Source organism: Squalius cephalus (genome assembly GCF_949319135.1).
Source record: "Squalius cephalus genome assembly, chromosome: 23".
Taxonomy (NCBI): Eukaryota; Metazoa; Chordata; class Actinopteri; order Cypriniformes; family Leuciscidae; genus Squalius; species Squalius cephalus.
In genome coordinates this window covers 2,523,269-2,547,913 of record NC_137144.1, presented here as the reverse complement: position 1 = coordinate 2,547,913, position 24,645 = coordinate 2,523,269, and the positions used below count along the sequence as shown (strand labels likewise).

At 41.5% G+C, this 24,645-nt stretch overlaps 1 protein-coding gene and 1 long non-coding RNA gene across 2 annotated transcripts in view; one reads left to right on the top strand and one right to left on the bottom strand.

Annotated features, from left to right (window-relative positions):
- Positions 1-24,645, bottom strand: part of LOC307151180 — a 287,419-nt gene that overhangs the window by 45,096 nt on the left and 217,678 nt on the right. The window lies entirely within an intron of this gene.
- Positions 1-24,645, top strand: part of LOC307151156 (uncharacterized protein) — a 76,554-nt gene that overhangs the window by 39,387 nt on the left and 12,522 nt on the right. The window contains exons 6-14 of the mRNA XM_079859026.1: positions 17,546-17,578; positions 17,739-17,795; positions 17,922-17,978; positions 18,117-18,422; positions 19,013-19,132; positions 19,240-19,424; positions 19,707-19,867; positions 22,759-23,004; positions 23,824-23,986. Coding sequence (XP_079715152.1) covers positions 17,546-17,578; positions 17,739-17,795; positions 17,922-17,978; positions 18,117-18,422; positions 19,013-19,132; positions 19,240-19,424; positions 19,707-19,867; positions 22,759-23,004; positions 23,824-23,986 — 1,328 coding nt within the window. The remainder of the gene's footprint in view (positions 1-17,545; positions 17,579-17,738; positions 17,796-17,921; positions 17,979-18,116; positions 18,423-19,012; positions 19,133-19,239; positions 19,425-19,706; positions 19,868-22,758; positions 23,005-23,823; positions 23,987-24,645) is intronic.

The window sequence follows — 24,645 nt, the reverse complement described above, 5'->3', positions numbered from 1 at the left end:
CCCCACCACAGGCCATTCTTGAGATTCGCCTTCGAGGGGCAGACATACCAGTACACAGTCCTACCATTTGGACTGGCACTGGCACCTCGTACATTCACGAAGTGCATGGATGCAGCTCTCTCCCCCCTGAGACAGCGGGGCATGCGCATCCTGAACTACCTCGACGACTGGCTCATATTGACTCAGTCAGAGGCGGAGTCACATACTCACAGAGCCTGGCTCCTCAGACATCTGGAATGTCTAGGGCTCAGGGTCAATTTTGCCAAGAGTATTCTGTTGCCCAGCCAATGTATCACGTTCCTGGGAACAGTTCTCGACTCCGTACTTATGAGAGCATGGCCCACACCGGCCCGTGCTCTAACGATTCAGCAGCTCGCAGCATCGTTCACAGAGGGCTCTTATGTACCCCTCAGAATGTTTCAGAGGATCCTTGGCCTGATGGCCTCTGCATCATCAGTACTCCAACTCGGCCTACTGCGTATGCGTCCTCTTCAGCTGTGGCTAGCACCTCTGGTGCCACCCCACGCCTGCCACTCAGGCCACTTGATTATCAAGGTGGACCAGCGCTGTGTTCAAGCCCTGGCCCCTTGGAAAGACGCCAGCTGGTACCAGCAGGGCGTAAGCATGGGGGTGGTCTCAGAGAGGAGGGTGATTTCAACAGACGCTTCCAACTCGGGTTGGGGAGCTCTGTACGAGGGCAGGCCTGCCTCCGGCCTCTGGTCGAGCTCGGAGAAACGCCTACACATCAACTGCCTCGAAATGAGAGCAGTTTTTCTAGCCCTAAAAACCTTCCTCCCACACCTGGCTGGACACCACGTGCTGGTCCGAACGGACAATATGTCGGTGGTCTCTTACATAAATCGCCAGGGCGGCCTCAGGTCCCGCAACCTGTTTGCCATAGCCACGCAGCTCCTACTATGGGCTCACACCAACCTGCGCTCGCTCAGGGCAGCTCACGTGCCAGGCACGTTGAACACAGGAGCAGACATGCTCTCTCGGGGCAGAGTTCCCCCAGAGGAATGGTCTCTCCACCCTCAGACAGTTCTCCTGCTTTGGGAGGTCTTCGGGAAGGCAGAAGTAGATATTTTTGCCTCAGAAGACAACTGTCACTGCCCAATCTTCTTTTCAAAGAACAGGGATGCGTTGGCCCACGACTGGCCCAACCTTCCTCTCTATGCGTTTCCTCCGGTCTCGATGCTCCCTCAGGTCATCGAACGGATCAGGAACACCAAAAGCGCGGTTCTCTTGGTGGCTCCTCTCTGACGGACCCAGATTTGGTTCCCAGAGTTGATGCAACTGTCTGTAACAGACCCGTGGCCAATTCCACTGAGGTGCGACCTTCTGGCTCAGGCCAACAGGACAATCTGGCATCCCCGTCCCGACTTGTGGGCCCTACATGTATGGCCACTCAACGGGTACCCCAGGATCTCCCAGAGGGTGTCCTGAACACTATTATGGAGGCTAGAGCTCCGTCTACTAGACGCCTCGATCACCTTAAATGGTCAGTGTTCTCCAGCTGGTGTTTAGCTCGAAACCTCGACCCACACACTTGTGAAGTGCCAAAAGTGCTTTCTTTTCTGCAAGAGATGTTGGATGCGGGTCGCTCCCCCTCCACTCTCAAAGTGTACGTGGCAGCCATTGCTGCTTTTCACGTATTGGAAGCCGGAGCCTCCTTAGGTAAAAGCGACCTTATAGTTCGTTTCCTTAAGGGCGCCAGAAGGCTTAACCCGCCTCGGCCACCGTCTGTACCGGCCTGGGACCTTTCTCTGGTCCTGCGGGCTCTTAGGGGACCTCCCTTTGAACCACTTCAGTCGGCAGATCTCAAGCCCCTCTCTCTGAAAACCGCCCTGCTTCTAGCACTGGTGTCAGTTAAAAGAGTAGGGGACTTGCAGGCGCTTTCTACTAGCGCTTCCTGTCTGGAGTTTGGCCCTAATGACTCCAAGGTCATTCTTAGGCCAAGACATGGATATGTGCCTAAGGTGCTCTCAACTCCGTTCAGAGCCCAGGTTATCTCTCTGTCAGCTCTTCACTCCTCTGAAGAGGACAGTGATTCTCTCACGCTTTGCCCCGTCAGAGCTTTGAGAATTTATCTGGAGCGTTCGGCCTCTTTCAGACAGTCTGAACAGCTCTTCGTTTGTTTCGGGGGCCGAACCAAGGGCCTTCCTGTTACTAAGCTCACGCTGTCCAGATGGATAGTTGACGCCATTGCTCTGGCTTACACCTCACTGGGCCTCTCTTGTCCCATAGGTGTCGCCTCTTCGTGGGCTTGGTCGAGTGGTGTTCCTATTGAGGACATTTGTGCGGCGGCCGGCTGGTCTGTTCCGTCCACATTTGTGAGATTCTACAACCTAGATGTTCCTGCCCTGCAGGCACGAGTTCTTTCTGTCTAGACCCTGGCTTTGCGGACCCAGACTGACTGTAGGACTCGGACACATGAGTTCTCCTATCTAAGACATTTGTGCGGCGGCCGGTTGGTCCGTTCCGTCCACATTTGTTAGATTCTACAGCTTAGATATTCCTGCTCTGCAGGCACGAGTTCTTTCTGTTTAGACCCTGGCTCTGCGGACCCAGTCTGACTTTAGACCTGAACACGTGAGTGTTCCTATCCAGGACAATTGTGTGGCGGCCGGTTGGTCCGCTCCGTCCACATTTGTGAGTTTTTACAACTTAAATGACTCTGCTTTGCAGACACAAGTTTTTTCCATCTAGACCCTGGCTCTGTGGATCCAGACTAGTTTTGAAATTGGACACACGGCTGTCACTTTGAATTGTGGTTAAGTTAATCTGGCCCTCGGCCCAGATCTTAATTATTGGATAATCTCTGGGCCCGATGTTCGGTCTCGTTTATCCTGGCTATTCTGTAACTTCCCGGAACTTCTGGTAAGTCAGAGCGGCCAAAAGATTAATAGCACAGCATTTTAAATAGCGTTCCCACAGCGTTTGCAACGCAGTACGAGAGAACGTTCTCGTAAGGGAACGTACTTGGTTACTTACGTAACCTCGGTTCCCTTAGAGATAAGGGAACGAGTACTGCGTTGCCTTGCCGTGCTATTTCTCTTATGTCAGGTGTTTTTCGCTTCAGTCGATTATACCTGTCAAATGGCGGATTATTCTCTATATTTATATTCTACGGTCACGTGCAGTTTTGCGCGCTTGACACTGGCAGTGTGCCAAGCGCCCTGATTGGTTCGCGCGCCTCTGCCGATCCGCCATTGGTTCGTGCAGTTGCCCACAGCACAGCCTATCAGCTCGCTCGTGCGAGCCTGGTGCTCTCGCCTGTGCTGCAGCAATGCGTTTTAAAATAAACGCTTCAATGTTCTCGAGAAAAGGAGTTTTCCCCACAGCGTTTGCAACGCAGTACTCGTTCCCTTATCTCTAAGGGAACCGAGGTTACGTAAGTAACCAAGTACGTTTTCTTTTTCCTAGTGTGACTACTCTTATGAAACCTTAAAGTATAATATTTTAATTATGTAATAATAAAAGCAGTATTCCTGTAAAAATACAATTTATTGCTGTCGACAAGTTTAATAATGTAAAATGTGGTATATACTGTATTTGGTAATTACAGTGGAGTACTGTAAATGCTGTTTACTGTAGTAGTGTTGTAAAAATACAGTATGTGGATAGCAACCCAGCTGCCAGTATTTAACTGTAAATTTACAGTGAAAAGTTTTACAGTGTACATGCATGTGATACTGATGCATTTTTAAAGCTGTGGCATATGGTTATGGTACTTTGTGGATGTGTTTGTCAAAAATGACAAAGAAAACACTGCATTATTGTATTAAAATACCATATTTGGTATTCACACAATAGACAAAATCTCCAACTATAGGCATTTAATTTCAAGGCATTCAGATATAAGATTTGTATCCCTAATATATGTGAAAGTATGTACTATAGAAATAAGTACATATATGCATGTATACATATATGCGTCATATATGCATGTATACATATATGCGTCATATATGCATGTATACATATATGCGTCATATATGCATGTATACATGTATGCGTCTTACATATATTTCACATTTATGTGCATATACGGGAAAATATATGGCACTTACATGAAAATGGCCATTTTTGAAATATTTTGAAATATATGTTTCATATATGTATATGTGTTTAATATATATGAATTTTGCATATATTCTCATATATGCAGCAGACATACATGGGCACTAACATTATATATGTAATTTACATATATTGACATATATTACATTTTTGTATTAACTCCAACACATTCAATTGAGATTTCATTAGGCCAAATTATTTGTGTACATTTTAAAGAGTCCTTCATATACAATAACACCCCCTCCCCCTTTCTTGATACCTATCCTATCTAAAGACATTGTAGCCTTGTAATGATACCACTGCTTGTGGGGAAGAGGGTTTAAGCCAAGTTTCTGAAAGTCCCAAGAAATCTACATTTGAGTTAATGAGAAGATGCTCCAATTGTTCCCTCTTAGGGGCCATACTGCGTATGTTCAGATGGCCACCTAAGAGCCCTTTGTTTTTACACTGTGGATCCCATATAGTCCTGGCTTGATTAAGAGTCTGAAATAACTTACATGATCGATGTTTTTTAAATACAGGGTTCCTCTGTGTACTCATGGGTATGATGGGTTGTGGTAACATACTGGGCTTAGTTGTAGTAGGGTCCTGCAGTGGTGGAATTAGCCCAGGGAGCTGCTGTAGCCCAGGTAGCAGAGGTGGAATTAGCCCAGGTAGCAGAGGTGGTAGCAGAGGTGGAATTAGCCCAGGTAGCAGAGGTGGAATTAGCCCAGGGAGCTGCTGTAGCCCAGGTAGCAGAGGTGGAATTAGCCCTGGGAGCTGTTGTAGCCCAGGTAGCAGAGGTGGAATTAGCCCAGGTAGCAGAGGTGGAATTAGCCCAGGTAGCATTAGCCCAGGTAGCAGAGGTGGAATTAGCCCAGGTAGCAGAGGTGGAATTAGCCCAGGGAGCTGCTGTAGCCCAGGTAGCAGAGGTGGAATTAGCCCAGGGAGCTGCTGTAGCCCAGGTAGCAGAGGTGGAACAGGACTTAAAACAGGTCCAGGGTTTTGCTCAACATCACCAGCCAGAAGTATTATCATAAAAAGATTCTCAACCCCAGGGAATGATCTAGATGCTGTATGATCAAGTTTACCTGGGGGCGGCCTAGCATGTCCACAATCCAGAATTCTTGCATACAAAAGATGTTGGCTCCTCTTTGCTGGGTAGAGAGTTAAGTTATCCATTTTCCTTGGACACGTTAAACTCAAGAGGAGGTAGAAGAACAGGAGAATACCAGACAAGCATGGCAAAATCTAAGGGTTTTTGATATACTTTTGTGGCAGACACACAGGACCTGCCAAACATTGTGGCTGCACCCAGGCGGCCATCTTTGCCTGAGGGAAATTAGTCAAGACCCAGACTTCACTCCAAATCATATGGATGAGACTTTCAGGATATGGGAAACTAAGGGACTTACAAGATTCCATAAAATGTTCAAAGATCATGCAGTTGAAACATTTGAAAATCTATCTAAGGACTATAACCTTTCAAGTAACCATTTTTTAGACACCTCCAAGTAAGGAGCTATATAATAACAAATATACAGTCTTTCCAAGACCTCAGTCCTATCGTGGAGCATATCTTGAAAGTCGTACTCGGTTACTAACGTAACCTCGGTTCTCTCTAGAAGAGGGAACGAGTACTGCCACGAGTACGGATCAGCTGCCCCGAGCCTTCCTTTTATAGGACTAAGCCACGCCCGTTTCGGCGGGACGTGACGCAGTGGGCGCGAAGCACCCTCATTGGCCTGACGTCACCTCAGGCCTCGCAGTTGCCGGAGAGCAGCCAATGGGCGCGCGAGCTGTCTCGCCTATGGCCGCATGCTGCCGCAACGCGTTTTGCAATAATACAAAATTCTAAGGATAATTTTTTGGTTTCAATATCTTGTGGAAAAGAGGTTTTCCCCTATCGTAATATATTACGCAGTACGAGAGACCTCTCGTAAGAGAACTATGAAAAGTCGAGCTTTAAAAATGTAACGGGACAAATTCATAACATTTTAAATAATAATAATGATAATCAAATTAATAATATTTTGAAATATTTGGAGAAAGACATTGGAGTAACAGTGACTGATCAGCTGGAAGCCACACATTCATCATGTTCAGTCTAAATTATCCAGAAGTATCTCCATCCTTGGTAAAGCCAAAAGGTTCTTGAATATAAAAGCATTACATATATTATACTTTTCACTAATTCTGCCTTATTTAAATTACTGCGTGGAAGTCTGGGGCAACACCTACAAATCCTCACTTCGACCGTTGTGCACGCTCCAGAAAAGAGCCATCCGGATAATACATAAGGCAGGTTTCCAGGATCACACTAATGATTTATTCAGAAACTCCTGCCTACTAAAACTTTCAGATCTGGTAGAATTTCAAACAGCTCAGTTAATGTTTAAAGCCAGTAACAAACAACTACCAGATAATATACAGAAACTTTTTACGGATAGGAAAGGGGGTTATGATTACAGGGGTAGGTGCAACTTCAGGATAAAGAGTGTTCGAACAACCATGAAGAGGATGTGCACTTCAGTCTGTGGTGTTAGGGTTTGGAATAAACTCAGCCAAGAACTGAAGCAATGTCCAAGCATGAGTTTGTTTAAAAAGAGGTTTAGACTGATGATTTTTGTGAAGTACCGAGATGAAAGCCAGAGGTGAATTGATGTCTCGTACGATGTATGTGGGTATGGTAGGGGGATGTGAATAAGGATTTGAAGTCAAGGCTCTAGAATTTACTACAAGAATAATATTAGATTACTTCTCTATTGATATACGGTTATATTCATTTTCTTTTCTTTTCTTTTCTTTTTTTTCTTTCTTTATTTATTTTTTCTTTTTTTCCGTAGATTAGAAGACTTTGGAAACAGGATGATTATAGCAAATGTAAGTTTTGAATACTGGAGAAGGGGTAGGATTAAATAAGTTTTTACTTCTTCCAACCCCTTTTCAGACATGTTAAAGAGTGTTAGTGTATATGTGTTTGTGTTTATATGTGCCAAAGGAATTGCCACTTCCTTTGGCGCATGCTCTGCTGCGACAACACGTCTGTCATGTCAGCTCACGTTACTTTCTCTGACTTTGTCTAGTTTTTCGTCATTTATTTGAGTTTTTTTTGTTATTAAGTCTTTGTTAAGTGTGTATGGTTAAGTCAAGCAACGACATAATGCTGAAAGTGCTGTGGATTACCCTTGCGATTATGTGGATTATCAAGAATGGCGCCGCGCTCACGCCACTACAGTCAGATGTTACCAGAGGCGCACTACTCACCTACAGCCGGGATGAGCTTCTGCGACTCCGGTCATCTATTCTATGCAACGAAAAACCGGCTGACATCCCTCCAGAAATCCGACCGAGGAAAAGGGGCAGCCGTGGCGGTGTCCGTGCCTGGTTAAGAAGGCGTCCTTTTAGACCTCCATTACAGATGTGGCCTTTAAAAATGCGCGTCTCAGAGAGAAGAATGCTGCGAGCACTTCCGAAATTCTGCGGGATCGTGCAGAAGGGGGATTAGATGTTGGACGCAGGAAATAATAAAACCTGTAGATGGCAGTCGAGTTTCATGTGGCCATACTGAGTTGACGAAGTATGACGAATACAATGTTTTCTTTTGCCAGTTACATAAACAGTCACATATTCTTCATAAAAATCTGACTCAAACGCGCATCATTTGTCTTATTTTTTTTTTCTGTGTACTTACAGTAGAAGAGACGTGATGTAGGCTATGATAACTGAGTCTTATAACACAATAATTTGCGAAGACCTTTGAAGAGACCGAGATCATTTGCGCATTATCATTATCTAATTTTACATTTAGTTCATTTTTGCATCTTAACGTTTTAAATAGTTTTAACATGGTTGTAATGCGCTTTTCTGCATTACTGTACAGTACTTTTTATATTATCATGTTTCCCTTATAGGCGTCGATTTCGGTGGGGACGGTGGGTATGCACCCACCAGATTTCGTCATGAGTCATTTTGTACCCACCACTTTTAACTTCAGTCCATAATAATTTGACTTTGGGTTCTATTGACCGTTTTCAGTGGTTATGAGGAGCTTAATTAATTTAACCTGAGATGTGCGTTATATCGCCTTTTGATCATTCTTTGTGTTGCCGATTTTTGACACAGTTTCATTATATGTTCATAATAATTTGATTCATAATTATGTCATTTTTTTCTAAAAGTAAAAAAAAACTAAAAGATTTTCTAAAAGCAATATTCTAAAGAGATACAAAGACAGTGTACGCCACCAGATTTCGTCATGAGTCATTTTGTACCCACTACTTTTAACTTCCGTTGACCGTTTTCAGTGGTTATGAGGAGCAATATGAGAGAAAAAAAATTTGTAATCATTGTCTGACACAACAAAAAAAAAAAAAATAATATTCATTTTATTTTAATTTTCGTGTTCGCATTTATGAGGGGAAAAAACAACGTGTCAGTTTACGGTTATGGACGTGAGCGCTCTAAAAGCGGCACTAAAAGACTGCTTTAAAACTTTCACAGAGACCTCAAACAGAACAGCTGCCTTTCTTTAAATTGAATTTCGTTTTGTATTAATTATATCTTAATTTTAATCAGTGTTTCGTGAACCATTTGCCTGGATTTAAGAAGTAAATATAGCAGACAATCACGACATTGGAGGCCCCGGCGATATCTCATAAATGAACCGAAACTCAGCGTGTAATGAACATTCACATTTACAGTGTATTTAGACACATTTAGACGCATTCACAATCATTACTTTTACCGGTTCTTTGTGGCAAGCTTTATGCGCGCGGTCGTGCGCAGTGCGGCTATATTACGTAAACACTCATGATCCATATAAGTAGGCTAATTAAATTAATATAAAGGGGCGATTTGTCCATGAATTACTTAAATGAACAACTAGCCTAGTATACTAGTCGACTAGAAAAAAACAAAAAAACAAAAACCTTTTAGTCGAAAGCAGCCCTTATTCCACATATTTTCAAACCAGGCAACATGACATCTGTGTTGAGCGAGCGACCGGAATGAATAGCGGAGCGGAATATTCAGAAATGCGCTCTCCACTCACGAGCTCTGATCGGAACAAACCCGAACCTCACTGTCTGCTGAACTTGCAGAATCATCAAAATATAATATTTTCTAAAGAATAATTTTAAAACTTTATTGGTGGTAGTTGAGAAGAATTCCTCTTTCCATATCTAAATCATTTCGAGTGCAATATAAATGTACATTACTGTTATTCTTATTATATAATTTTTCTTATGTTTTCTTATTCTTATGTTTTTTACAACATTTTTAACATAATAGAGAATATAAGTTTAGCGTGTTGTGTGTATTTCCTAATTATAAGCTTTTGGTGAAATTGCAACAAAACTAAAAGAGTAAAAGTGCATAAAAACATAAAAACATGGCGTCGTCTCAAGAAATATCTGCGTACACACGAAACCACTGAAACCGATTTTAAAACGATGTAGCCTAGTAGGCTATACATACCAGACCAGGCACTGTAATTCTGCCACAGTATACTAAAAACGTAGAAGACTTAAAGCATGCGCATAAACCTTGCGCGCTATACAACAATAATATTAGGCACAGTAGCTTCTTTTTTTCTTTTCTTTTTTTATCAAGAACTTTGTTGAACAATATGAACAACCATAAATGGTCTGGTACAAAATATGAGTCACGATATTCGATAGTTAACGGATGCATAAAGCTTGCCACAAAGAACTGGCAAAAGTAATCATGTGTCAAGTATAGCAAGGAGACATTTTAATTGTTTACTAATAATCTAGTGTTTTATGTGTCAGTCAAAGATGTTGACAATGCTGACTCGTCATCTTCGCAGATATTGTGAACGTGCCTATAGAGAGAAATGCACACTTACATAAGAGAGTTGTCTGTTTCTTTTCGTTTTGAATTGTTTTGTTTAAAAGTGGACATTTCAAGCTTTCTAGATACATTTCTGAGTTTCGGTTCATTTATGAGACGAGCTCAGTTCACGAGCAATGCAAGTTATATCGCGCCGGTGCCTCCATTTCCTGATTAAATAGTCTTAAATGCGTCTTCGTGGACAGAAACCAATATAATCTTCCTGATTTAATCACGTAAAACATAAGTCTAAACACAAGCACCACTCTTCTGAATGATGGTAACCACAAACCTCCAAGAGTTTGTAAACCAATTGTTTGTAAAACATATTTAATACTTACAAATTAAAAAAAAAAAAAAAAAATTGTTTTGCAGTGTATAGGCTAAATAAAACGACATTAAGAAAGTTATTTCCAAAATGTAATTAATTGCACAGTCGTTGTTTTAGCTGCTTGTTTTAGCTGCTAACAATTGCACAGAGTCAAGGAAGTACAACCACCCACCCCCCAGGTCTGCCGATTCAACCCCCAATGCTAATCGATCTCCTCTCAGGGAATCAAAAGAAAACCGGTTTTTCCAGTTTTCACCAGCGTGTGGTTGGGGTTTTAATCCCTTGCAGTTCCTTTGTTTAAATGCTATAAGCAAATCTACATACGCTTTAAGTTATTTCAAATTAATGTTTATAGCTTAATTTGTTGATATCGCGTAACTTAATTTGACATATGTTGATATAACCAACTGACATTGTAGATTCCATTGCATGCCAGGAAGAGGCTTATGCTTTGTTTTAAGTAATGAGCATTTACTATAATATAGCCGCACTCAATCGCACGACCGCACGCATAAAGCTTGCCACAAAGAACCGGTAAAAGTAATGATTATGAATGCGTCTAAATGTGTCTAAATACACTGTAAATGTGAATGTTCATTACACGCTGAGTTTCGGTTCATTTATGAGATATCGCCGGGGCCTCCAATGTCGTGATTGTCTGCTATATTTACTTCTTAAATCTAGGCAATTGGTTCACGAAATATTGATTAAAATTAAGACATAATTAATACAAAACGAAATTCAATTTAAAGAAAGGCAGCTGTTCTGTTTGAGGTCTCTGTGAAAGTTTTAAAGCAGTCTTTTTGTGCCGCTTTTAGAGCGCTCACGTCCATAACCGTAAACTGACACGTTGTTTTTTCCCTCATAAATGCGAACACGAAAACTAAAATAAAATGAATATTATATATATATTTTTTTGTTTGTGTCAGACAATGATTACAAAATTTTTCTCTCATATTGCTCCTCATAACCAAAACGGTCAACGGAAGTTAAAAGTAGTGGGTACAAAATGACTCATGACGAAATCTGGTGGGTACACGTACACTGTCTTTGTATCTCTTTAGAATATTGCTTTTAGAAAAACTTTTATTTTTTTTACTTTTAGAAAAAAATGACATAATTATGAATCAAATTATTATGAACAAGTAATGAAACTGTGTCAAAATTCGACAACACAAAGAATGATCCAAAAGCGATATAACGCACATCTCAGGTTAAATTAATTATAAAAAACAGGGAACATTTTGTAAAAGCAAAACTGAACAAAATGCATAATTAAAATAATTGTATTAGGCTATGTGTTACCGAATATTTAATACCACTTCCCCATAATGTTGTAATTATTTTTTTAAAACAACATCTGTCAAACTGTCAATCAGATACCTCTTATCTGGTCATTTTTATTTTATTTTAGAAGTCATAACTGTTGATCACCCTTTATATGGATTTTGTGAATTTGAATATTTAGAATATTTACAAACTGTCGGCAAGACCTCAAGCCAACCCCGGACATTCTGAGACTAACGTGGAAAAATCTTTATGCTTAATGCATTAAGACAGTTTAATTAAAATATTTATTAATAATTTAATGGCAAATCAGATGCGCCCAACGTATGCTACGCGTTGTGCTGCGACATTACCTCACAAGAAATATCTGCCCAAGAACAATCACACAAGAAATATCTGCACGAATTAAGAATCTGGGTAAGTCGCATTATTTAAGCCTTGCATTATATGATGATTTTGTGTATATATATAAAAAAATACTGCTGGGTTTTTACAGGCAGAGCCACGTGCATTATGCTCACACTAAATTCTCTGTTGCGCTTAGTATAAATGCGCATTGCATGCACAATCATCTTAATAGTTGTACAAAAAAGTTATGCGCTGGCAAGAACGTCACTTTGCTGTTTTAATAAAAGCAATGTTAAATATTCTGCATGCACTCATCTCCTGGAAACCACAGCAATGACAAAGCATATAAAAATTCGTAAACGTTGTCCAATACCCCTTCTTGTCTTAATGAACCTTTTGCATTTACAAATATTTTCAAATGTCTGTATAATACAGTAGCCTACTGTAAATATTTGTGTCTATTACTATTTATAATTTATATTTTATTGTGGATGTTTTCTCACAATCATGACGTAATGTGAAGTAAAATAAAAAATCTAATGTAAAGTTGTTTTTTATGCGCCACCTGGTGGATATTCTGTGAAGCGAAACACATTGAGGGATTTTTTTAAGTAGGCCCCCCCGAAGCACTTGCAGAATTCTGCGAGACTCTACGAGACGAATTGCCGAATGCCGCGGGAGAAAACGCGCGTTTTTAAAGGCCAGATCTGTACCTTCTATCATATTGGCCAATGTACGTTCCCTCCGGAAAAAGATGGATCAACTTCATGCCAAGTGTCAGGGGGAGAGACTTTTCAGGGACGCGTGTATCATCGCATTAACTGAATCCTGGCTCGATGAATCCATCTCGGATTCTGAGATCAACTTGGACAACTTCTTGACCGTCCGGGCTGACAGGACCCGTCAGTCAGGTAAGGAGAGGGGTGGAGGACTATGTGTCTTTATAAACAAGCGCTGGTGCACCAACATAAAAATACACAGCATCATATGCACACCGGACGTAGAGATATTAACACTATCGCTACGCCCCTTCTATCTTCCAAGAGAATTCCCCACGGTGGTTTTTGGGTGTGTTTACTGTCCACCTGATGCGAACATACAAGCAGCAGCAGAGCTAATAGCAGAGAATGCTAACTCAATGTTAAGTAAATACCCCCGAGCCCCGGTGTTTTATATGGGCGATTACAACAACTGCAGTCTTGACAGCGTACTACCTTCCTTCCATCAGTATGTGCATTGTCCCACAAGGAAGGGAAATGTCTTGGATCTGTGTTACGGGAATGTTTTGGATGCATTTACTGTTCGGGCTCATCCTCCTCTGGGCTCCTCGGACCATAATGTTTTGGCCTTTCTTCCTGGTTACAGACAGGAACTGAAGCGCATCAAACCACAAGTCCACAGCGCTCCACAGTGGTCGGCGGATGCAATTGCATGTCTGCAAGGTTCCCTTGCATGCACTGACTGGACCGTTTTTAACGGTACTTTGGATGAGAGACTGTCCGTTATAACAGACTATATAAAGTTTTGCATAAGTAATTGTATATCAACAAAAACATACAAAACTTTTCCTAACTCCAGGCCTTGGATTACTCCACAGATTAAACAAAAACTGGCTGAGAATCACAAAATATTTCAATGCAAGGATTGGCTTTCACTTAAAATACTGGACAGACAGATAAAAAATGACATTATTAAAGAAAAACTTAAATACAAAGAGAAAATAGAACATGAGTTTTCTACGATGAACACAAAACAAGCCTTCAAGAAAATAAAAATATTGACGGGACAGAATGTGAAACAAGATCATAGCACTATTTCTAACCCCACAACATTTGCAAATAGCCTTAATATCTTCTACTCCAGATTTGACATCACTGATTATTCAGCTGTCTGCAATGAGCTACTTAACGCTCTCCCTTCAGATCTACCGACAACTCCTCCGTTTACAGAGGTGGATGTTCGACAGGAGCTGAGTAGGTGTAAAATCGGCAAGGCCATGGGGCCGGACGGCATCCCTGCTAGGGTGCTCAAGCTTTGTGCAATGGAACTCTCCCCGGTTCTGTATTCCATAATGCATGAGTCATACAGTACAGCACGCTGGCCCACCCTATGGAAAAAGTCCACCATCATTCCTCTACCAAAGAAACCCCGTCCATCAGAGCTCAACCATTACAGACCTGTTGCTCTCACACCCATAGCAAGCAAATGTTATGAAAAACTGATTCTGCGCACCATCTTGTCAACTGTCAATCCACAGCTGGACAAACATCAGTTTGCCTATAAAGCCAGGCGAGGGACGGAGGATGCTGTTGTATGTCTCCTTCATTCCCTCCTTCAACACCTGGAAGTATCTGGTAACTCTGCTGCAGTTCTTTTTGTGGACTTAAGTTCAGCTTTTAATACAATTCAACGTCATCAGATGATTAAAAAACTACGTAAACTCAGTGTTGCACCTTATTACATCCATCTGATTCACAGTTTCTTGAGCAACAGGCCACAGGCTGTGAGGATAGGGTCTGTCACATCGGGCACCACCATAACCAACACTGGAGCTCCTCAAGGCTGTGTCCTCTCTCCCTTTCTTTACACACTCTACACTAATGACTGTATTAGTCCTTCATCCATCACAACATACTACAAATACTCAGACGATACTGCCATCCTGGCTCTCCTCAACGATCACACTAGCATTGCTGCTTACCATGACACGATATCACACTTTACACACTGGTGCACAGACAATTTTCTCCATCTCAATGTTGAGAAAACAAAAGAACTGGTCTTTAATGCACCCAGTCTCAGTCGGATCTCCATTCATGGCAACATAATAGAACAGGTTGAGAAATTCAAATATCTTGGACTCACCCTGGATAACAAGCTCACTTTTGACTATCACATAAAGGACATCCATAAACGCTCCCAACAGAGTCTGCATATTCTACGAAAACTAAGTTCCCTTTACATTGCCCCTCATCTTCTGTTACTACTGTACACAAGTATTATCCAGCCCATTCTGTTATACTGCTCCACCAGTTTTTACACCATGCTGTCAGTCACCAATAAAAACAAATTGAATAAAATCACACACATAGCTTCAAAAATAATACACTCCCCTACACCCAACATCTCAGAACTCAATGACAGAGCAATAGCCCGCCTTGCCCAGACAATAATAACAGACCCAGAGCACCCCCTCAACTTCCACTTCACTCTCTTGCCCTCCGGGCGAAGATACAGGACCCTAACATGGAGAAGGGTTCGTTTCAAAAAGAGCTTTGTACCATCTGCAATTTCAATCCTTAATAGGTTACAAAGTTGAACATTCACCTTTTTGTGTTTTTGTTGTTGCTGTTACATGTGTTTTGCTGTTGCTGTTACATGCCAGTTGCGTGTGCTGTATGATAATCTGTGAGAACAAATTTCCCGTTAAGGGACAATAAATTATTATCTATCTATCTATCTATCTATCTATGCATTTGTGTATATATGTAAGCGTTTGTATATGTAGGTATGTTTATGTGCCTGTATATGTGTGTATGTATATGGGTATGTATGTATGCACGTATGTGGGGGTAGGTGTGGATATATATGTAGGTACATATGGATATGGATGTGGGTTTCAATGCACATATGTGTATATGTGCTCAATTTCTTGTGTGAGTTAAAGACTGGCTATATATGATAGAAACAAAGTGTATGAACTTGTTAACATGTCTGAAATTAATCTAATAAATACAAATAAATACAAAAAAATACTGAAGAGGAGTGGAGTCAGGCATGTAAAAATGTTTTCTGCTATGTTAAGTCCCCCTATTGGCAGGAATATGCGTGGAAACTATTGGTTAGATTTTTTAGAACACCACTGAAAATTAGTAAATATTCAAATCAAACACAATACTGTTGGAGAGAGTGTGGTGAATGTAATGTTGACCTGGCTCATGTCCTCTACACATGTTCAAAAATCCAGCCATATTGGGTTAATGTGTTAGAATTAATGAAGCAAATCGGTGGTCAAAATATTTTGAACAACTACATGTCATGCTGGGCATACAGCCGAAAGGGTTAAACAAAGAAAATTATTATATCTTCTGGGTGTTGAGAATTGCTGCTATTAAACAAATAACTCAAGGTTGGAAAAAAACTGATCCACCCAGGTTGGATAAATGGATTGAAGCTGTAGAAAACCTGTATGAAAATGAAATGATAACGCATAAGATGAGAGGCAAAATGAAGTTATTTAAGATGAGATGGTTTGCATATGCTAACCAAATGCATTGAAAGACAAAAAACAAGCATGGATTTGGACCTGTGTAATTAGAGGAGGCATGGATGTAATCTCTGTGATATATGATGCAGCTATATGGATATATGATGCAGCTATATGGATATATGATGCAGCTATATGGAAATTTGTATGTCTGTATGTAAACATGTATATGGAGATGTATGTATGCACGCATGTGTATGCAAATACGTATGTATATATGAAAATATGGGGGTATATATATATATATATGTGCGTGGTTATGTATGTGTGTATGTATACGTATACATTTCCTTCTGTTAATTACTTATTTTATTTTATTTATTTTTTCGTAGGTTTTTTTTTTTTTAAATTTTAAATTTATTTGATCAATTCACTGGGGTGGAAAGGAGGGGAAAGGAAAGAAAAAAAGGGGGAAAAATATATATATTGTGCCTACTCTGACATGTTTAACAAAAATTAATGATTGATGATTAATGAGCTACAGGCCTGGAGGTCTGATGTGGAGTGCTGGAATTGACACCCCTGGGCTGAGCTGGCAGATCTGAAGCCCAAGGCTGGTCTAAGCAGGGTAGAGTACATAGTGGAGCTGAGGGACTGAAGAGAGCCAGAAAAGGAAGGGCCGAAGGACTGAATGGCTTGGGCAGAGGAGGTGGGAGAGAGAGGCTAGTAGAGCGTATCATTAGTGGCAACAAAAGCTTTGAGCTAGTTAGGACCAGCGGCGATGAAGGAGTCTTGAAGATGGACAGTACCATCTGTGACGAAAATGAGTCGGAACCGGACTGGATCTGGGCAGACCCAATGAAAATGAAGGGACTTTGATGCTGGACGGAACCAGTGGAGGAGTAAGGGCCTGAGCACAGGAAGTGTTCAGCAAATCGTTCTCTCCAAACTGAATTCAAATGCTGGAGGAAGGGCTTCACCACACAACTCATCATCCAGCTCCACCAGTACCAGTACTCCACCAGGATCCATCTGTTGTATCCTTCACTTCACGGGGAACGAAGGACGCATTTGGAGGCCACATTTGAAGGAGCCTTTGTGGCACAACGGTGACACAATCGGCCTTCAAAGGATGCAGCCTCTGAATTGGGATGCAGTTAATGTGTACATTAAGCTTTATTTAGAACTTTGTAACTTTTGCCCAGCTGGTGGCATGGGCTAAATTAATTGGCCTGGTCTCAATGTCAGACACTGAGTTTTGTTCCACTCACTTCATGCTTGGAATCTATGCTGTCGACTTTCTTAGCATGTTGAAGGCAAATGGTTTAGAATAAAATAACTCATTTTTGTTTACCATCCGTTTGAATATCACTCTCAGTGTGGGAAAGACCATGCAAATGAAGAAATCTGTTCTGGAACTGTAATAGACTTTGTTCCTCTCTCTTTTTCTGTAATAGGCCAGGCACAAACTAGTGCAGCACCATCGACAGGTAATTATAGACCTTTGAATTTGAACCAGATCTGCTTTTCACACAACTTGTAAAACAGCCTAAAAAATGAGTTTGAACTGAAAAACATAAAACACTGCAATCAATCTGACATGTCAACATCTTCATCTAAACATAACATTGTTGTTTATTTGTGTGTTAGTTTCTTCTGCTTCAACAGCGACATTGGACACGACTTCTTCATGGCCAGGATCCAAAGGTAATGATGCTGAGGAGGATGAAACTCCACTAATATTACCACTTTGTTTGTTAACTCATCAAAAATACAAAACTAACAAACAAAAACTAACAAACGAAAAACCTAATGACCTGTTTTGTGTGTTAGTTTATTCTGCTTCAACAGCGACATTGGACACAACTTCTTCATGGCCAGGATCCAAAGGTAATTATGCTGAGGAGGATGAAACTCCACTAATATTACCACTTTGTTTGTTAACTCATCAAAAATACAAACAAAAATGAACAAACGAAAAACCTAATGACCTGTTTTTCTCTCTTTATATTGTTTTGTGATTAATAGCTGTCAAGTTGGTGAATGGACCTAACCTCTGTTCTGGAAGAGTGGAGGTTCTCCACAATGGAATATGGGGAACAGTGTGTGATGATGATTGGGATTCTACAGACGCAGCAGTGGTGTGTAGAGAACTGGGCTGTGGGAGTGTTATAGGGTCAAAGAGTTCTGCTTATTTTGGACAAGGTTCTGGACAAATATGGTTGGATAATGTCCAGTGCCGTGGGAATGAATCAACACTGACAAACTGTCCATCAAATGCATGGGGATCAAATAACTGTGGGCACGGTGAAGATGCTGGAGTCATCTGCCAAGGTGAGTCAAACACATTTATACAACTGATGTATACTTGGGATTTTATACAGTATATTGTTGTGTATGTGAAAAATACATTTTATTTGTTTTGATATTTTCTCATGAGCAAAGCAACCATGTTTCATATTCTAAATAACATAATCTACTTGAAAGAACCAATGTATCATTATAGTATTTCATTATTTTATGTTTGCAATAACTCAACAACTTTTTCCAATTATATTCCATTTATGCTTAAATCACGGGGTCAAGCTATCCAATGGCATGCACATAGTATCGTTGAGGACATTTGTGTGGTCACCCCCGTGGTAAACCTAGGAAGTGGTTTGACGGCCATTATATAATTTATAACTCAAAGTAATCTTAAACATACTTTTCTGCATTACTTAAATGAGAGATTACAAAATGAATGAGTGAAAAATAGATAGAAGCGAAATGAAATATTAATTCATCATCAGTTTTCTATAAATAACAAAGAAGATTAGAGGGCTGAAACGTCCTACGTATGACCCTGGTAACATAACTGAATTCGTTTCTGTAAGCAAATAAATGCTCCAGCTGCCTCATTCATTCTTTGGTTCTCCTCTTAGCTGTGCGTGACCCCTGTTCTGAGCTCAGCTGCACTGAAGATGAATGGTGTGGAAAGAAAAATGGTGTTTACGGCTGTTTCTGTAACGAGAGCCGTCAAAGACCTGACCCAGACTCTTTTGGTTGGACTCATTCCTCAACAACAATTCAAATCTAAGTTTTAAGTAATTAATCACATTTGTTTTATTAAAGCTACTGTGCTGTTCTTACTCTTTTTTCCCCCTGTCAGATTTCTCTGAGGTTTGTGAAAGCAGCTCTGGTTCCATGTCTTTGTCTCGCTGCCAGCTCTTTGAGGCTGGTTTTCCTGCTGACAGCTTACACCTCAATGACCCCAGCTGCAAAGGAACACTCCAGAATGGCAGAGTGGAGTTCCATTTCGACAACAATGACCACATCTGTGGTACAAATCTTGTGGTAGGAGTCATTATAAATACTATATGCTATTTAAACACACACAGCTCTTACATCTCGATGTGTTACGGACTGAAAGGCATTGAAGTACAACTAAGGAAAAAGTACAACTAAGCCTTTTTTAAATCAAACTAATTGTTTAAATCAGACTCTTTTTTTTAGTTTTGTTCTTAATACTGTAGTTGAATGCAAGCTGCTATTAAAAATGTCTTTAAAATTCTTTTAGATAATATCTTGAATTACATTCAAACTAAAATATTAAAATATTATGTCTCTGGTCCATAGGCCAATGGCACCCACTTCATTTATGAGAACTTTATTTTCGGAGCTCTGGGCTCGACCAATGTTATCATCAGCAGGAAGAGAAGTCTGAAGCTGAATTTCTGCTGTATATACCCCCAAAACCAAACACTTTCTATGAATATGGAAATCAATCCACTGGAGAGGTAGGACTTTATTGTTCGGACTCCGTTTGTGCTGCTTTATTTACAGGGGGAAAAAAAATATATGGTAATTTATATATGGTTTTATATATATGGTAATTTTCTGTAAACTGAACTGTTTAACTCTAAAATAGAGTCATTAAATTAATACACAAACGTTTACATGGACACTTTTTGTTTCAATCAGAATAAGATCATCCGATTGATGAATCTGAACGTAGTGTTTACATGAACGCCAAATAAAGTGCACATGAACCGTTGTGTCGTGCTGCTTATATTTATCAGTGTCACAGTGTCTGGTTTGTGTTCCCTGGGTAAACACTAGAGGTCCCCTTCCCTCACGGTGTCACTCACTCATGAACTGCAATTCCCACAATCCTGTCTGTACTCATCACTGTTCATTGCACCCAGCTGTTCCCCATTATCAGTGTTAGTTTCTGTGTGTATAAAAACCCTGTCTGTGTTAGTGTTTGTTACGGAGTCCTTGTTTAGTTCACACCACTTCCTGAGGTCAGTCTTGCGTGTTCCTGTTTGTTTCTTGTTTTTGGATTACTTATATGGATATTGACCTATTGCCTGGACTGGATGTATGAATACGGATTACCCTTAAATAAAAGCTGCATTATTGGATCTACTTTTGTCTTCGTGTGTGCGATCGTGACAGAAGGACTCCGTCACATTTAAGATCCAGCAGTATGGGGTTTCGTATCCTTCCCCCCACTACTGAGAAGGAGAGGAGGGGAAGATTCAGTAATTTAATGGCCCTACGGCAGCAAGGTCAGTCGGTGAATAGTTTGTCGCAGGCATTTTGGACCTTATCGAGAGGTATGGGGTACAATGATGCGGCACTGAAGGATTTTTTTTAACAACTGCCTCGACGACCCTTTACTCCGATGTGAGATGATGGGGCTGGAGAACCTGGATTTTTGGGAGTTCATTGACTACCTGGAGAGGCGTAACCGGTGGGCTACGTCAGACCCACTCGTTTCTCCAGGGGGGAGGGCTGACCTTGCACCGGTGTCTCCGGACGAGATAGCTGCCGCCAAACCGGTGTTTCCATCGGTTGCGGGGCGTGGCCTGCCGCAGACCGCGCCGTCTGCCAGCATGGTTGCGTCCGTGGAACTCGTCCGGGGATGGAATGGACTAGTGTCCAAGCTGGCCGATCCGCCACTGAGATCTGTCCGAGCAATCAATATCCTGAACGTTTCACGAGTCTCAGCGCTTTCAATCCCCCAGGCTGTCATGCCAGAATCTCGGTCCACCGAGACCGCTGATCCAGAGCCAGTCGCCTGCACAGCGGATCCAGAGCCAGTCGCCTGCACAGCGGATCCAGAGCCAGTCGCCTGCACAGCGGATCCAGAGCCAGTCGCCTGCACAGCGGATCCAGAGCCAGTCGCCTGCACAGCGGATCCAGAGCCAGTCGCCTGCACAGCGGATCCAGAGCCAGTCGCCTGCACAGCGGATCCAGAGCCAGTCGCCTGCACAGCGGATCCAGAGCCAGTCGCCTGCACAGTGGATTCTGAGCCTGTTCACGTCACGCCTGCCGAGCCTGTGTCTTTGGACAAGATGGCCGCCGCCGAGCCTGTTCACGTCACGCCTGCCGAGCCTGTGTCTTCGGACAAGATGGCCGCCGCCGAGCCTGTGTCTGTTCCTGAGCCGGTGGTGTCTGTTCCTGAGCCGGTGGTGTCTGTTCCTGAGCCGGTGGTGTCTGTTCCTGAGCCTGAGCCGGTGGTGCCAGTTCCAGTGCCTGAGCCGTTGGTGCCAGTTCCAGTGCCTGAGCCGGTGGTGCCAGTTCCAGATGGGTCGTCTGCTTCACCCTGGCCGCCGGCTAAGCCGTCACCCCCTGTTCCTGTTCCCCTTCATGGACCTGACCCCCCATCCCTCCCCCTGATCCTCCACTGTTCCACCTCCCTCCTGGACTCTTGTTTTGTTTTGTAGTGTTGTCTTGGAGCGTCTGGTAGCCGCTCCGTAGAGTGGGGGTTATGTCACAGTGTCTGGTTTGTGTTCCCTGGGTAAACACTAGAGGTCCCCTTCCCTCACGGTGTCACTCACTCATGAACTGCAATTCCCACAATCCTGTCTGTACTCATCACTGTTCATTGCACCCAGCTGTTCCCCATTATCAGTGTTAGTTTCTGTGTGTATAAAAACCCTGTCTGTGTTAGTGTTTGTTACGGAGTCCTTGTTTAGTTCACACCACTTCCTGAGGTCAGTCTTGCGTGTCCCTGTTTGTTTCTTGTTTTTGGATTACTTATATGGATATTGACCTATTGCCTGGACTGGATGTATGAATACGGATTACCCTTAAATAAAAGCTGCATTATTGGATCTACTTTTGTCTTCGTGTGTGCGATCGTGACAATCAGGCAGTAAAAGTGCCCCTTCCCAAACTAAAAAACAAGTCATCTGTGGATGAGAGTCTGAAACAAGGACTGATGGGATGTTGTCTTTCTCCACTTCACAGACGATGAGTGGAAAGAACGTAATAGAATGACACAACAGTAATTTATGGTACTTCATTCAACAATAACAACTCGTTCCTCACTTCATATGTCAATATGCAATTTCTTTGTCACTGCACACGCGCAGTACTTTCTAGTTTTGGTTTTAATCCGAACAAGTGTATACATGTCCTCTAGATCAAGTTGGAAAAGATTTAAACCGCCCCTTTGACATGAATTCATGTGACTATTTTATTCCGACTGCGCTAGTCGTCCGATTACGATCGGATTATTAGGGTCCATGTAAACGCAGCTAATGTATAAGTATACTGAGAGCATGTATGCTACTGTATACTTCTAAAACAGAGTCATTGAATTGATACAGTATGAATCAATGTATCAGTCAGTATCCATCCTTTTTCCACACATCTACCCTACTGTTTTTTTCAACAGCATTGTCCACAAGAAGCTTCCTGCAGGTCAAGGGAGATATCAGGTCAGGATGGTTCCATATCAGGATGTTGAGTTTTCCCAGCCCTTTAATGGAAGTGTGAATGTGGAGATAAACTGGCAGATGTTTGTGGAAGTTCGTGTTGAGGGGGTTGACGGCCGTCAGTTTGCCACAGTGATTGACACATGTTGGGCGACACCTATGAACAATCCTCATCACTCTGTCCGCTGGGACCTCATCAGTGGAGAGTAAGACTTTTCTTGTGTTTTAATCAGCGCAAAGTCTTAAAGGAACACTCCACCGTTTTTTGAAATAGGGCTTATTCACCTTCTTTCCTACATTTTGATAGGTGGTTAAATGCATTTTTGTCTCAGTGCATGCATTGTTTGTTTTAACAGGGTCAGCACTAGATTAGCTTAGCATAATGACTGGAATCCTTTGTTGGCAGCTAGCATGTCCTGAGTAAAAGTAATATAAAAAATAAAATAAAAAACACCTAATTACTTCTTGTGGCCTGCGTATTCACAACGAGTACAAATAGCGATACAGATTAACACTAGGCGATTTCCTAGGCAGGGTGTTTTTTATTTTATTTTTTATTTTACTTTTACTCAGGACATGCTAGCTGGCAACAAAGGATTCCATTCATTATGCTAAGCTAAGCTAGCGCCGACCCTGTCAAACTAAAACAATGCATGCACTGAGACAAAAATGCATTTGCCCACCTATCTAAATGTAGGAACGAATGTGAATAAGCCCTATTTCAAAAAACGGTGGAGTGTTCCTTTAAAAGACAGAAGAGATTTACAGGACATTATTATCACTTTTGGGGTACAAATTTTCTGAAAGCACCACTTTAATGCCACCATAAATTTGATACTAATCAGTTACTGAGTTTTAGTCTGCATGCTTTTGTTGGACACTTGAAAAATGTAACACAACAAATCATTTTTATTGTGTTTTTGTTGACAATATTATTTTATACACTGTTTCAGATTCTTTTATTCTTTATATATTATTATTAAAGAATAAAAAATTGACTTAATTGTCACTGCTGATATTCTCAGGTGTCCCAATCCAAGTGACGAAACAGTTGAGCTTCTGCAGAATGGAGTCTCCACATCCAGCCGTTTCTCCTTCAGGATGTTTGTCTTCACTGCAAACTCATCTAAGGTTTACCTGCACTGTACTGTTCACCTTTGCCTTCTGACAGGAAATCACTGCTCAACTGTGAGTTTACAAAACCTCTCAAAACGAATTTTGTTCTGATATATTCTTTCCAACATGATTAGAGTATAAATCATTTTCTTGATTGTATAATTCCCTTTTAAGAAAATACATGTATAAACACACCACAGGCCTTCTAAATACAGTAGTTTCCTAAAGGTGATGATAAACAGGGCAACTTTTTAAGCAATGTTGCTGTCACAATGCCCACGACCGATCTAAATTATCCCGACAGAAATGTATTGGCCATTTTCAATGGGAAAGTGCCCAAGCAACAATCGCTCGGCAACATTGCTCAAAAAGTTGCCCTGTGTATCATCACCTTTAGTTTAATACTTTTTTGAGAAATTTGTCGAGAGAGCAGGTCAATGTACAACAGTCCACCATACATATACACTTTATCCATACAACACAAAACATAACATTTCCAAATGGTATACATCAGTCATTACACTATTTTAATACACAATAACTACAGTACACCTAAATTATTACCCAATACCCAACACATTACAAATCTACCCTCACTCACACAAAGCAATCATTGCTTATTGTTCAATCATGTAATTGACAATGGAATTAGAGAGAATTTATACCTATTCAACTTACAGGTTGTCTTGCCTGAGGGCATCAGCTCATACTCCTTATTAAGAATATGGCTT